The sequence below is a fragment of the Plecotus auritus genome (assembly GCF_963455305.1).
Source record: "Plecotus auritus genome assembly, chromosome: 5".
Lineage (NCBI taxonomy): Eukaryota > Metazoa > Chordata > Mammalia > Chiroptera > Vespertilionidae > Plecotus > Plecotus auritus.
The window spans coordinates 60,264,869-60,277,771 of record NC_137776.1 but is presented as its reverse complement, the minus strand read 5'-3'; the positions used below and the strand labels follow the sequence as shown (position 1 = coordinate 60,277,771).

Here is a 12,903-nt window from a genome sequence, read left to right as displayed (position 1 = left end):
TCCCAGCATAGACACAGCTGATCCTTACAGCCAACTGGCCTGGAGGTCAATTCCTCCCAGTGATACCAACAACAATCAAGACTTAACTACAACAAGGCTGTACACACAGTCCACAAAGGGGTACACCAAGAGTGTCCACCTCAGGTTAACTGGGGAGGCCGACCCACTGGGCCATATAGGAAACCTAGCACACAAATCTACCCTACCAACTCAGGGGAGCAGTGAAAATGCGGCATCAAAGAAACAGATCACAAACGAAAGAAATGGAGGAAAACAAACGACTGGATATAGAATTCAAAACCACGGTTATAAGGCTTTTCAAGAATATCCTAGAAAAGGCCGATAAATATAACGAGACCCTCGAAGAGATGAAAAAGGACCAACTAGAAATTAAACATACACTGACTGAAATAAAAAATATTATACAGAGACCCAAAAACAGACTAGAGGAACACAAGAATCAAGTCAAAGAACTGAAATACAAAGAAGCAAAAAACACTCAACCGAAAAAGCAAAAAGCAAAAAAAAAATCCAAAAAGTTGAAGATAGTGTAAGAAGCCTCTGGGACAACTTCAAGCGTACCAACATCAGAATTATGGGGGTGCCAGAAGAAGAGAGAGAGCAAGATACTGAAAACCTATTTGAAGAAATAATGACCGAAAACTTCCCCCACCTGGTGAAAGAAATAGACTTACAAGTCCAGGAAGCCCACAGAACCCCAAACAAAAGGAATCCAAAGAGGACCACACCAAGACACATCATAATTAAAATGCCAAGAGCAAAAGACAAAGAGAGAATATTAAAAGCAGCAAGAGAAAAACAGTTAGTTACCTACAAGGGAGCACCCATAGGACTGTCAGCTGATTTCTCAACAGAAACTATGCAGGCCAGACGGGAGTGGCAAGAAATTTTCAATGTGATGAATAGCAAGAACCTACAACCAAGATTACTCTACCCAGCAAAGCTATCATTCAGAATTGAAGGTCAGATAAAGACCTTCACAGATAAGAAAAAGCTAAAGGAGTTCATCACCACCAAACCAGTATTATATGAAATGCTGAAAGGTATTCTTAAAGAAGAGGAAGAAGAAAAAAGTAAAGAGCAAAATTATGAACAACAAATACATATCTATCAACAAGTGAACCTAAAAATCAAGTGAATTAAAAACCTGAGGAACAGAATAATCTGGTGAATATAATAGAATCAGGGGCATAGAAAGGGAGTGGAATGATAATTCTCAGGGGGAAAGGGGTTTAGGAAGAGACTGGACAAAAATCATACACCTATGGATGAGGACAGTGGGGGGGGAGGTAAGGGCAGAAGGTGGGGTGGGAACCGGGTGGAGGGGAGCTATGGGGAGAAAAAGGAGAAACAATTGTAGTAATCTGAATAAAGATTTATTTAAAAAAAAACTCATAGAACAGTACACTTTAAGAGGTGGCTATATTTTATAAAACATATTTTAAACACATTTAAAAATTAAAAAGAAAACAGAATTTTATTTAAATTAAGAAGTTCTGTTCATCAAAAGTCACATTAAGAGAGTGAAGAGACAAGTCACAGATTGGGAGAAAATAAAAAGAAATATAACTTGCATACAGAAAATATAGAGAACATACAAATGAATAAGAAAAAAAAGACAACCCAATAGAAGAAAAACTTGAGTGGCATTTTACAAAAGAGGATATCCAAATGGCCAAAATACATATGAAAAGCTGTTCAATATCTTTATCCTAAATGCAAATGGAAACCATAATAAGGTACTCCTACACCTCCACCAGATAAGCTAAAGTTAAAGATTGGCAATACCAATGTAGGTGAGGATATGGAACTGAAACTGGTTGCAAATTTCTATAACCACCCTTTGAAAATCTATTTGGCAGTATTTACTAAAGCTAAACACACCTGAGTCTTATAATCCAGCAATTCCACACCCAAGTAAACTGAGTGCAAGAGAACCCAAATAAATAAAATCAGAAGTAAAAAAGACTGACACCACATGCCAACAAATTGGACAATCTGGAAGAAATGGATAAATTTACAGAAACATACAGTCTTCCAAAACTGAATCAAGAAGAAACAATATCTGAACACACTGATTATAACTGACAAAATTGAAGCAGTAATCAAAAACTCCCAACAAACAAAAGTCCTGGACCAAATGGCTCCACAGGTGAATTTTACCAAATATTCAAGGAAGAACTTACACCTGTCCTTCTCAAACTAGTCAAAAAAATTCAAGAGGAGGGAAGACTCACAAGCTCATTTTACAAAGATAGCATAATCCTAACTTCAAAACCAGATAAAGATACTACAAAGAAAGAAAATTATAGGACAATGTCCCTAATAAATATACATGCAAAAATTCTCAACAAAATATTAGCAGACCAAAGTCAGTAATACTTTAAAAAGATCACCCACCATGATCAAGTGGGCATTTATTTCTGGGATGAAGACTGCTACAATACGGACAAATCAATCAACATGATTCATAAACAAAATGAAGGATAAAAATCATATGATCATATCAATAAATGCACAGAAAGCTGTTAACAAAATCCAGCACCCATTTATGATAAAAACTCTTAGCAAACTGGGAATTGAGGGAACATACCTCAACATAATAAAGGCCATATATATCAAACCCACAACCAACATCATACTCAAGGGGGAAAATCTAAAAGTGTTTCCCTTAAGATCTGGAATAAGACAGGGTTGTCCATTTTCACCCCTCTTATTCAACGTAGACCTAGAAGTCCTAGCCACAGCAATCAGACAAGAAGAAGCAATGAAAGGCATCCAAGTTGGAAACAAGTAAAACTGTCATTATTTGCAAATGATACGATACTGTACATAGAGAACCCTAAAGATTCCACCAAAAACATCTAGAACTGATAAATGAACTCAGTAAAGTAGCAACATACAAAATAAATATTCAGAACTTGTTTGCATTTTTATACACCAAAAATGAACTATCATCAAGGGAAACTAAAAGAACAATCCCATTCACAATTGCTTCAAAAATAATAAAATACCTAGGAGTAAATTTAACCGAGATGTAAAAGGCCTGTACTCAGAAAATTATAAGATACTGCAAAACGAAACTAAAAAAAAAAAAAAGGACAAATAAATGCAAGCATATACTGTACTCATGGATAGGAAAAATTAAAATCAGAGGAGCCACTGAGGCAGCTCCTCTGTATTTCTCCGCGAACATCAGACACCAGTCCTCAAGCCTCCAGCTACAGGGGTGACCCACTAAACTCCCCAAGCTGTCCTGGAGGCGCTTCACTGGGTCTGAGGAGGAAGGAAACCCCACCTCCTCACCCTCTCACTTTATTGAGGACTCACACACAGCCCATCAAGCTCTCCAAAAATATCTCTTCACAGATTCTCTTTCCTCTCCATAACTTGACCCTTTTTTTAAATGTGAATGAGAGGTTCACGAACCTTTGAGCCAGCATCAGACGGTAACTTTACAATTACACTCTGCGTTTTCACCCAGCACCTCACTCTGGCGTGCAGCATGTATGGTTTGGCGTTGGCTATCATCTCCCAATCAGGACTTCAATATTAAGCTCCTGTTATCGGAACTTCAGCTCGAACCATATGAAATTCTTGATTGTTGATGGTTTGAACTAACAATTTTATTCAAAATAGGCTTTTTAAGGGAAGTGAACTTTAGTTAGAATTTGAACAAGAGAGAAAAGTGGATTCTTAAATGAATACCCATGAAAACACTGAAATACCTTGTGCAAAGCATCTCACCTTGGCTTTCAGGTCAGCACACAAATCCTGTTGCTTTCTCCTGTCCTTAGCCAACGTGCTCTCCATTTCATGAGCCGCACAGGCCTCGACAAGTGTCAGCACAGCCTTCTGTATAAAATCCCTCCTGTTCTTATTCCAGTTTGATATCAGGACCCTTCGCTGCTCCCTTGCAAAGTGATATTGGTCACAACATTTCTCATGTTCGACCTGAAAAGAAAACGGTTGCATATTAGTACACTCATCACACAACGAAAGTGAGACTATGCCTTATGCCGTGGTTTGCCGCTCTGTTGACTAAAGAGTTTGCCGACCACTGCCTTGTGTCATTGTTATGAAAATGAATAAAATGAATTATAACAACTGATATTACTGGAGACAAACATATTAATAGGTAATACAGCACCCGGGACTTGGTTCCTGTCCCAGAGCCTGTGGCTAACTGGTGACTGGGGACTATAAATCCATAGTTTCCTCATACAGGATGGAGTCGGATACAGGCGGCCCTATAATAAATTCCACTTCTACATGGCAATGAATCTATGAGCAGAAAGCATTATTTCCCCTATATATAATTTCAAAAATACTCCATCTTTAAATTAGTTCTGGTATTTTAACAATTCATTTAAGTGCTTCAGCAGTTTGACATGTGCTAATAAACATTAAAAAATTATTACAATAATCCTGAAAACTCAATTTGCCCTTGATAATGGAAACATTCAGATGTTAAGATGTCTAAACTTGAAGTAATTATAGAAATGACATTAGCCCTTCCCATCCCACGCTCCTGAGGGACATGGCATTCTCACATCAGCACCAGAAGTTCCTGTTGCCCATGAATCCCAAGCAGAGGAGATCTCAGCCTTCAGGGGAGGAACAGGAATAGAGAGAGCCTGAGTGGTTGGAAAAATCTCTGTAGGTGATTCTGAAATGCTCATTATATAAATGTGTCTCCTGAAGTTGAGAGTCACTGACCTAAATAATTCTGTATTTTGCCAGTACTGTATAGACCATGTTTCTGAATTTGATACATTATTGAATCTCTAAATGGTATGAAAAAAGAAGGTCGCAAGCAGGGAAAGGTTGGTCCCACCTAAAAGAATAATACAAGTTTGTTTAATTAGGCACATGATGAAACAGGCTATGGCTTCACTTACACCAAACATCCACTGCTCAAATCTGTTCTGTAAACTTTTTAGCTTTGTTCCCCAAAGCCAAAAATACACTTAAAACCTGTCAAACATTAAGAAAGGAAGTATGCACCATGCAGAAATGCATACTAATCAGCCCACTGTAAGAAGTATATGTAAAAATCTTTATTATGTAAATAGTAGGCAAATATAAAAAGTCTACAAAGATAAAAATGACAGCTGGTCACAGAAGCAACTAGATTTGACAGGGGATAAAAAGAAAGATCTAATTTAATAAATTAAGACTTTTTAAAAATTCTAGAGTGAATTATTTATTATATAACATGTTTTTTTAATGTGGTATGTTGTGTGTCTTTTTTCAGAGAGAAAGAGAGAGAGAGAGAGAGAGAGAGAGAGAGAGAGAGAGAGAGAGAGAGATACCAACCATTTGCTTCTCATACACACTCCAACTGGGACTGAACCCACAACCTAGGTATGTGCCATGACTGGGAATCAAACCTGTGAACTTTCAGTGTACAGGACAATGCTCCAACCAATTGAGCCATACTGGCCAGGGCTAACGTGTTTTTTTATATAACAGGTATCTGCTATTTATAGCTCAAAATTAAAACAAATAATTATGGGAGGGTGGGGGAGAGGATTGATGATGATCATACAGCTGTGTGGCCTTTGCTTCAATTTCTTCATCTGTAAAATAAGTATAATAATAGTACTTCCCTTATCAACTGTTATGTGTGCTACAGGCGTTTACCATGCACATGCCCAACATAAGGTAAACTCTATATACATGTTAGTATTGTTCTTATTTGCATAATTTAAAACACTTATAAAAATGCAGATTATGTGATAATATTTTATAGGCTGGCCCATTTAAAAGTTAAGAGTCTATGCATGCTTATTGATATACTAGGAGCCCAGCGCATGATTTGAAATTGCGCAGTGCCGCCCACCCTTGAGTCGCCGGCCGGCCCTGCCTCCCTCTCCGACACTTGAAGCAGCCACAGCCACTGCTGATCAGGCCCTCCCCCAGCACAGGTGCGTGGAGGCCCCTGCTGCACTGCCCCCGACGCTGCGCACACAACCTTCTCCTGTCTGGTCGACCCATTATGGTGTCCAGGTTAATTAGCATATTTCTTTATTTTATATATAGATAGATAGATAGATAGATAGATAGATAGATAGATATAGATATGTAGATATAGATACAGATACAGATACAGATATAGATATAGATATAGATATAGATATAGATATACTAGTATTTTAAAGTGAGTTTTATGAAATTAATTGGTAACAAGCTAACTTTTGTGTTCTTGTCTTGTCAACTAGAAAAATGAAACAATAATTTCCAGGCCCTTCTCAGGGAAATTTCAGGCATGGCTATGAATTTGAGACATTTGTGTGTCAGAGCCATGTAGAGGGATCAAACAGAGTTATGATGGTGGGGACGGGATAGATAAGAAGCAGCCCGCAAGCTGAGTGTTGACTTCCCCATGACTAGAAGGACTGAGGTGTGGCAGCTCTGTGGGCCACGGAGCAGGAGCAGGCATTCCACTTTCCAGCAAGACCCAAAGATGAAATAACCTCTGATGGCGGGCAGGTCACTGTATACACACCTGGAAGTCCAATACTAGCAGAGCAACCAGGGAGGCACCGTGACAATCTCTGGGGCAAGTGAGCACAAAAGAGCAAATGTTGCCAGGGAGGTCACCCACCTTCTTGGGCCACACAGACTTGAAATATGAGACTTCAACCTAGAACACTATTATTTTCTAGACTGTAGGAATAACTAAATTTTGGAGCACCATTTAATATATATATATATTTTACTTAACAGTTATGGACCATGAAAACAACTTGCCAGTACTCACCAAAGCATGCCTAGATTTGTGAGGAAAATACCGTTGTAACATGTCCAGATACAGAGTCCTTCTGCCACAGAGATCTCCAGGATACTGATCCATAACAGCCTGGTACATCCAGTGTTCTTCTTCACTTAACTGGAAGTTTCTGGAAGCAACAAAAATATTACATGTTGTTAAGCAATCACGGAGTTTGAGGGACCTCAAACTATTCAAGCTATTACCAAGTAGGGATGATTACCTAAAATGAAGCCTCTTTTTTTTTTTTTTAATACATTAAGCAAACTAAATATCTGCTATTGAAAAGGTTCTAAATTCACTACAATTTGTTCTTTCAATCCTTTATTTGGTCTTGCCATGAGTTCTAGGCATAATTTGAAGAAGTTTGACAATTAGACATATTATTGTTAAAATATTTATTCTATCTTGCCTATATTTTTAAAACATGACTAGTAAATGAAAAATTTAAAACATTGGGAAATAAATTATTAAACACTAGAGGCCTGGTGCATGAAATTCGTGCACTCGGGGGTGAGAGGGGTCTCTCAGCCCAGAATGCAAGAGAGTGCAGGCCAGGCCGAGGGATCCCACCAGTGCATGATTAGGGCCAGAGAGGGACGTGGGAGTTTGGCCAGCTGGGGAGGGATCATGGGAGGGCTCCAGGCATGTCCAGCCCATCTCACTCAGTCCTGATCAGCTGGACCCCAGCAGCAAGCTAACCTGTTGGAGCGTCTGTTCCCTGGTGGTCAGTGCACATCATAGCGAGTGGTTGAGTGGCCTTAGCATATTATTAGCATATTACACTTTGATTGGTTGAATGGACAACCGGACATTTAGCATATCAGGCTTTTATTATATAGGATACAGATTAAAAAGAAATTTTGCTTATTCAACAAAGTTCATATGTCTAGACTGGAGGAAAATACAAATGTAGACAGTTAAATAAACAACTAGATACAAGAAACTAAGGCCTGAGGAATGCACTTCATTTCAGGTTTGACTTTAAAAGCAAGTCTAAAATTATCTTTTACTTTGCTTTCTCAACATCTCACTTTCTGGGGTAAGAGCAGACATTGGTTGCAAAAAGATAACCAATAACATTACATTTCAGATCATTAAAAAAAATCATTTGTAAAGAGGATCCCTTCAAGTCATCTTACCAATAACTGTACAATTCAAAAAAATTTTCATACGTCTTCTCTGCCCTTGAAAAATATTTGACAATTTAAAATAAAAAAAACTCTTTAAACCAGTGATACTAATGGGAATTCCACTGTCTTCACACAAATTTACCTAGTATCTGTAAAGCATTTCATTATTCTAGCAAGCAGAAAGAAAGAAAAGATATTTCTCAAAGAAGATAATCTCTAACAGCTCTATAACTGGGGGAAGGGGGAGAGGGTTACAGATGTTCTACCAGGAAGGATACTCTACAGTTCTTCTGTATGGCCTAATTTGTTGCAGAGAAAGAATTTGAGATGAATTCATTCATTGAACACCTTAAGTGTCTTGTTCTGTCTGAATCGGTTGGGCATGTATAGACAGTCAAAGGATTCTGAAAATAAAGCATTTCAAATAGGGATATTGAGCCTGGAGAAAAGCTTGCCTGCGTGTACTTGGCATTTAAAACACCCTCAAGTCTTCAAGGGCAATATCTCTGGTGCTCTCTCAAGGAACTCATTTTCATTCATGATAACATAAATGAATTTTAATAGCAGAGTTAGCCACATGAATTCTCTATTACTACACCACAGCCACAATAATGAGTAGACCTAAAGTCCATGTCCTCATTCGTGTTTTTAAACTGTTTCCATAAGCAAAGGGATTTTAACATGGTTTGAATTTCTACCTTTATTTGATTACAAATGTGGGTGGATGCCTGTGGGAATGTGTGCTGGGGAGGAGGAAGTGACAGAGTCTAAGTTCAGTAATTTTTTTGTTTGTTGTTCTTTTACATTGTCATTCATCTGTATAAAGAATGCTTTGAAACCATGACAGATCGCCTTAATTAGGTAGAATCCCCATTACCAAGATGCTGATAATTCACAGATGCACTTTCCTCCTGTGGAGAATTGTTCTGAACCAATTGGGAGCTGCCTCATGCAGAAGGCTACTTTCTTACACAAGAACTAACCACAACTGATGACTGATTATCTGATGGAGGGCTACAGAAGCCCAGCCTACTTACCCCAAGATGGGACCAAGTATGTGATACCACTTGTGCTGCAGAGTTTCACTGTGGGAGCAAACTTGCAGCTCATTCCCACTGAGATCTCTGCATAGACATTTTCCCCTCCTCTATTTTGCTTCCCTTACTACCCTTCTCTGGAGAGCAGTGCCCAACAAATCACTTGTTACAATCTCTGTCTCAGCATTGCTTCTACTCAACCGGACCTAAGGTAATATACAAGCTTTCTTACCCATCATTTTCAAAAATAGTTTCAATTCTTTGGTAAAGGAAGTACTTCTAAGCTAATTGCGTTGACGGTCTCTCATACTGAATGGCGGTACAAGATTTCTCTCAAAGAGAAACTGCAAACAGCAAACATTTATAAAAATGCTTTTCAAATAAAAGCACACATTAAGCAGTGTACGTTGCTATAAATAAATATAGCAGCAGGAGAATGTGTGGTGCTCACTGCATTTTTATACATCGTGTGAATTATTTAGGTGCCATTGTAGTGACAACATTAAAACCCCTTAAATGTCTGAAATGATAATATAACATTAAAACCAAATATGTCATGAAATGATCACATTTATTTTGCTCCTTAATGATTTTAGAAACCTCATCTCAACAGCTTTTCCCAATTATCACAATTACACAAATTGTAAGTCATTTTCCAATATATGTGGAATAAAAAAACATCTGAAAAGAAATCATACATAAATACTCACAACATTATTATTTTTAGAGTATTCATAGCAGTTTCCACAGCCGCAGGCTTAAATCTTGAGGCAAATATTCCCATCAGCAATACTAATGGCACAGTCATACATCTCCATTAGGATGCTGCTTGTGAGGGAGAAAACTCCCACCACTGTGTAAGGACTGAGTCTTCTGGATGGTAAAATTCAAACATAATAGCCTCTTCACAATAACAAAGTAGTCATTTCTTACGTAACCTCTAAAACAAAATCAAATTTAATATATCTGCATTTCTAAATTCAGATCTGGACATTTTTTCTTTCCTAATCCAACCTTTAGCTTTTTATTGTTCAGAAAAATCTATACAGACTAGCTTAGCTTTATAAAATAACGAGGATTAGCTTTTACCTTCCGAAGTTCTTGTTTAGTTTAACTGCTTTGCTGGTGATTATGATGAAAGAACGAGCTAAATTACACAGACTGAAGAATATTCTGATCACTTATCCCCTTTCTGAATTAGGGAAAAATGACTGTCATTTTAAAGAAAAAAATTTAAAGAAGACTTTACAATTATCCTACGCTTTTGCAAGTTTTAAAATATCCTTAGACAAAAGATCTTTGGCAGGTCTCTGCAATTTCTATTCTTTTCGTCCACCCAAATTTTCTAATTTAAGTTGTTTTGTAATTTTTATCTTTAAAATAGCACACTAAAATTCTATAGTTTCCAGGTTTATTGGGCACTTCTAACACTTCAGGGAATTTCAGCCTGTGGATATATGAGATATTTACCCCTCAAACCCACCCACCATCTCCTGCCCCCAAACATTGAAATCCACTGATCTCATTTCATCATGATTTCCCAGGATATGAGGTAAAACAGATAATTTAGAAAAGGAGGACTACTGGGCTGTGAGAATTCAACCAGACTGAGGCTGGTTTTCTCCCTATTTCTACCTATTTGAATCATTCCGAAAATCCAAAACTGACTTACAATTAAGTTAGCTACCAGTTTTCTTAGTAGTCATACTTAAACCATTTCCCTGGAATCTGGTGTCATGACATCAAGATACATTTGAGTGTGTGTGTGTGTGGGGGGGGGGGGGGGGGGAGAGACAGCCAACAGTGGTAAATAAAATTCATAAGGGTGAAAGGTACTTGAACAACAAAAACAAGTCTATGAAACTAAACATTGTGTTTACAAACTGGCTGAAAGTTGTTTTACATTTTCTCAGAGTGAAGGGAGTTTTCCAGCCAAAAAGGTAATTAGTGCTTCCTGAAGCTTGCTGATGCAGTGCTCAGCAAATGAGGACTGCCTGGAGAGTGGGAAATGGCCATGGTAAATCTGGCCTAAAGAGAATCTCTTCCAGTGTAACACTGTCAGGAGACACCTAATGCTCCTCCACTAAGAAGCATGCTTGCAGTAGCCACTGTAGGTGAATGTGGATGAAAGAGAGCTCTCACACCATCTGCTTGTCTGGCTACATTGGGTCTGACCCTCTAGAAAAGATAATTTGACTTCACTTTTTAACACTGTCTTTCCAGATTTGGCCCATCCAAACACGAATTCTAATTAGCCCAGTTGCTGAAACTGTCTTCCCACCCACCACCCCACCATAGGTCTATTGTCCAAAGACAAATCTATCTTTGATTTTCAGCCTGATTTACAGGGAGCTCCCTGGCCTCGGACTCATTTCCGACCAACAGAACCTGCATCTTGGGTTTCTTTTGGTGTGTACATTTTCTTCCCACGGGATCCATTCCTACTTAGCAGTTCTTGCCTCCAGGGTCCCTAGGCTCTGCCCAGTCTGGCTATGCAGGTGGGAGTTGACAGCTAGAATAAAGTGGGCTCTCAGGAGTATGGTCATAATTCACAGAATTGAAGAATCAATAACAGCAGAGTGGCCCACCAGACCTTGGACCACATTCTTCTGAGGGGTGACAGGAAAGTGAAAATATGACAGAGTTCTAAAAGTAATGGCTCCAGAATTTCTTATAGGTGGGTTAGGAATGAGAATCTGTTCAGAAGAGAAGGCTACGTAATTATTTGGAAGGTGCAATTGTTATTTTCATAGCAAGCCTGTTGTTTTTACTTATAATTTTTAAAAATAATATTTTGCATAGAAAGCTCAATTTTTGCTTAGAATGTGTATTTTTTGGAGGTGGAATGTGTACTTTGGGATGATGGCAAAACTCCTAATCCATCCTTTTTTTCTACATCCATCCACCACTAATTTTAAGAGGCAATATAGTTACTAGTGGAAGTTTTGAGAAAAATGATCAAGATAAAAAGACTGTTAAAAGTAAAAAGTAATGACTCAACTACCCTATATGCCAAGTATTAAGTAATTATATTCATCATAAAAAGTGTAAGGAAAAGGTAATTGTAAAAGATATTGCCCTTACTCCTGCTCTTGTTCACCAGAATCCTGATTTTATTCAAGATCTACCTTCTTCCATAGCCCTCCCCGCCTCCCCCACCCACTTCAGGGGAGGTGAGCTTTCTCCAGCCCTGGGAGTGAATCTTGATTAATCTTAAGACATTCACAAATGTTCATTCACAAGCTTCCTGTTCCTCTGGCCAGTGTTTGGGATAAACATGGACAAAAGACCCAGTTCTGGCCAATGAAGTGTAAAAAATCTTCTGGGGGAAAGGCTTCCTAGCTCTTAAGATACATCAGAAGGAAGAAAAGGGCTTTCTACTCCTGCCTGTTGTGGTGTGGAGCAACAGCTGTCTGGTAGGAAGTCCTCTAACCTGCAGGAAGATAGGGTAAGAGAATGCAGAAAACCAGACCTCACTGCACTTGACTTCTCTACCTCTGCACTTGGTGTGAAGTAAGATAAGAAATCACCTTATTGTTAAAGTTGCTTTCACTTGAGTTGTGTATTCTCCTACAGCTAAAGATATCCTATTTGATAGTTAAGTGAAGGAAAGAGAAATTATTTTTTTAATTAGCATCCTAATATTCACTTTGGAAGGAAAATATGATGAAAGATACAGAGATTAAAGAGATGCAGACCCAAGGTGTCCAGAGACCAGCATCTACAGTAACTCTCCTCAGCTCACTGGAAACACAGGTGTTCAACACCAACAGTCATTTTCAGGACAAATAAAATAAACAAAAAACAACTCAAACTCAAATGAATAGAATCAGTAAAGACAAGATAATCTACAAACACATTATTTGCTCTCATTACTTTTAAAATCTTTTTATTGAGTCAAAATCTGCCTCCATGTTACCCCATTTTATTTTTCATT

The 12,903-nt window shown here is 38.2% G+C and overlaps 1 protein-coding gene across 1 annotated transcript in view; it reads right to left on the bottom strand.

Annotated features, from left to right (window-relative positions):
• Positions 1–12,903, bottom strand: part of CCDC148 (coiled-coil domain containing 148) — a 186,054-nt gene that overhangs the window by 136,305 nt on the left and 36,846 nt on the right. The window contains exons 8-9 of the mRNA XM_080669329.1: positions 6,788–6,926; positions 3,769–3,975 (exon numbers count right to left, since the gene is read on the bottom strand). Of these exons, the coding sequence (XP_080525455.1) occupies positions 3,769–3,975; positions 6,788–6,926 (346 nt within the window). The remainder of the gene's footprint in view (positions 1–3,768; positions 3,976–6,787; positions 6,927–12,903) is intronic.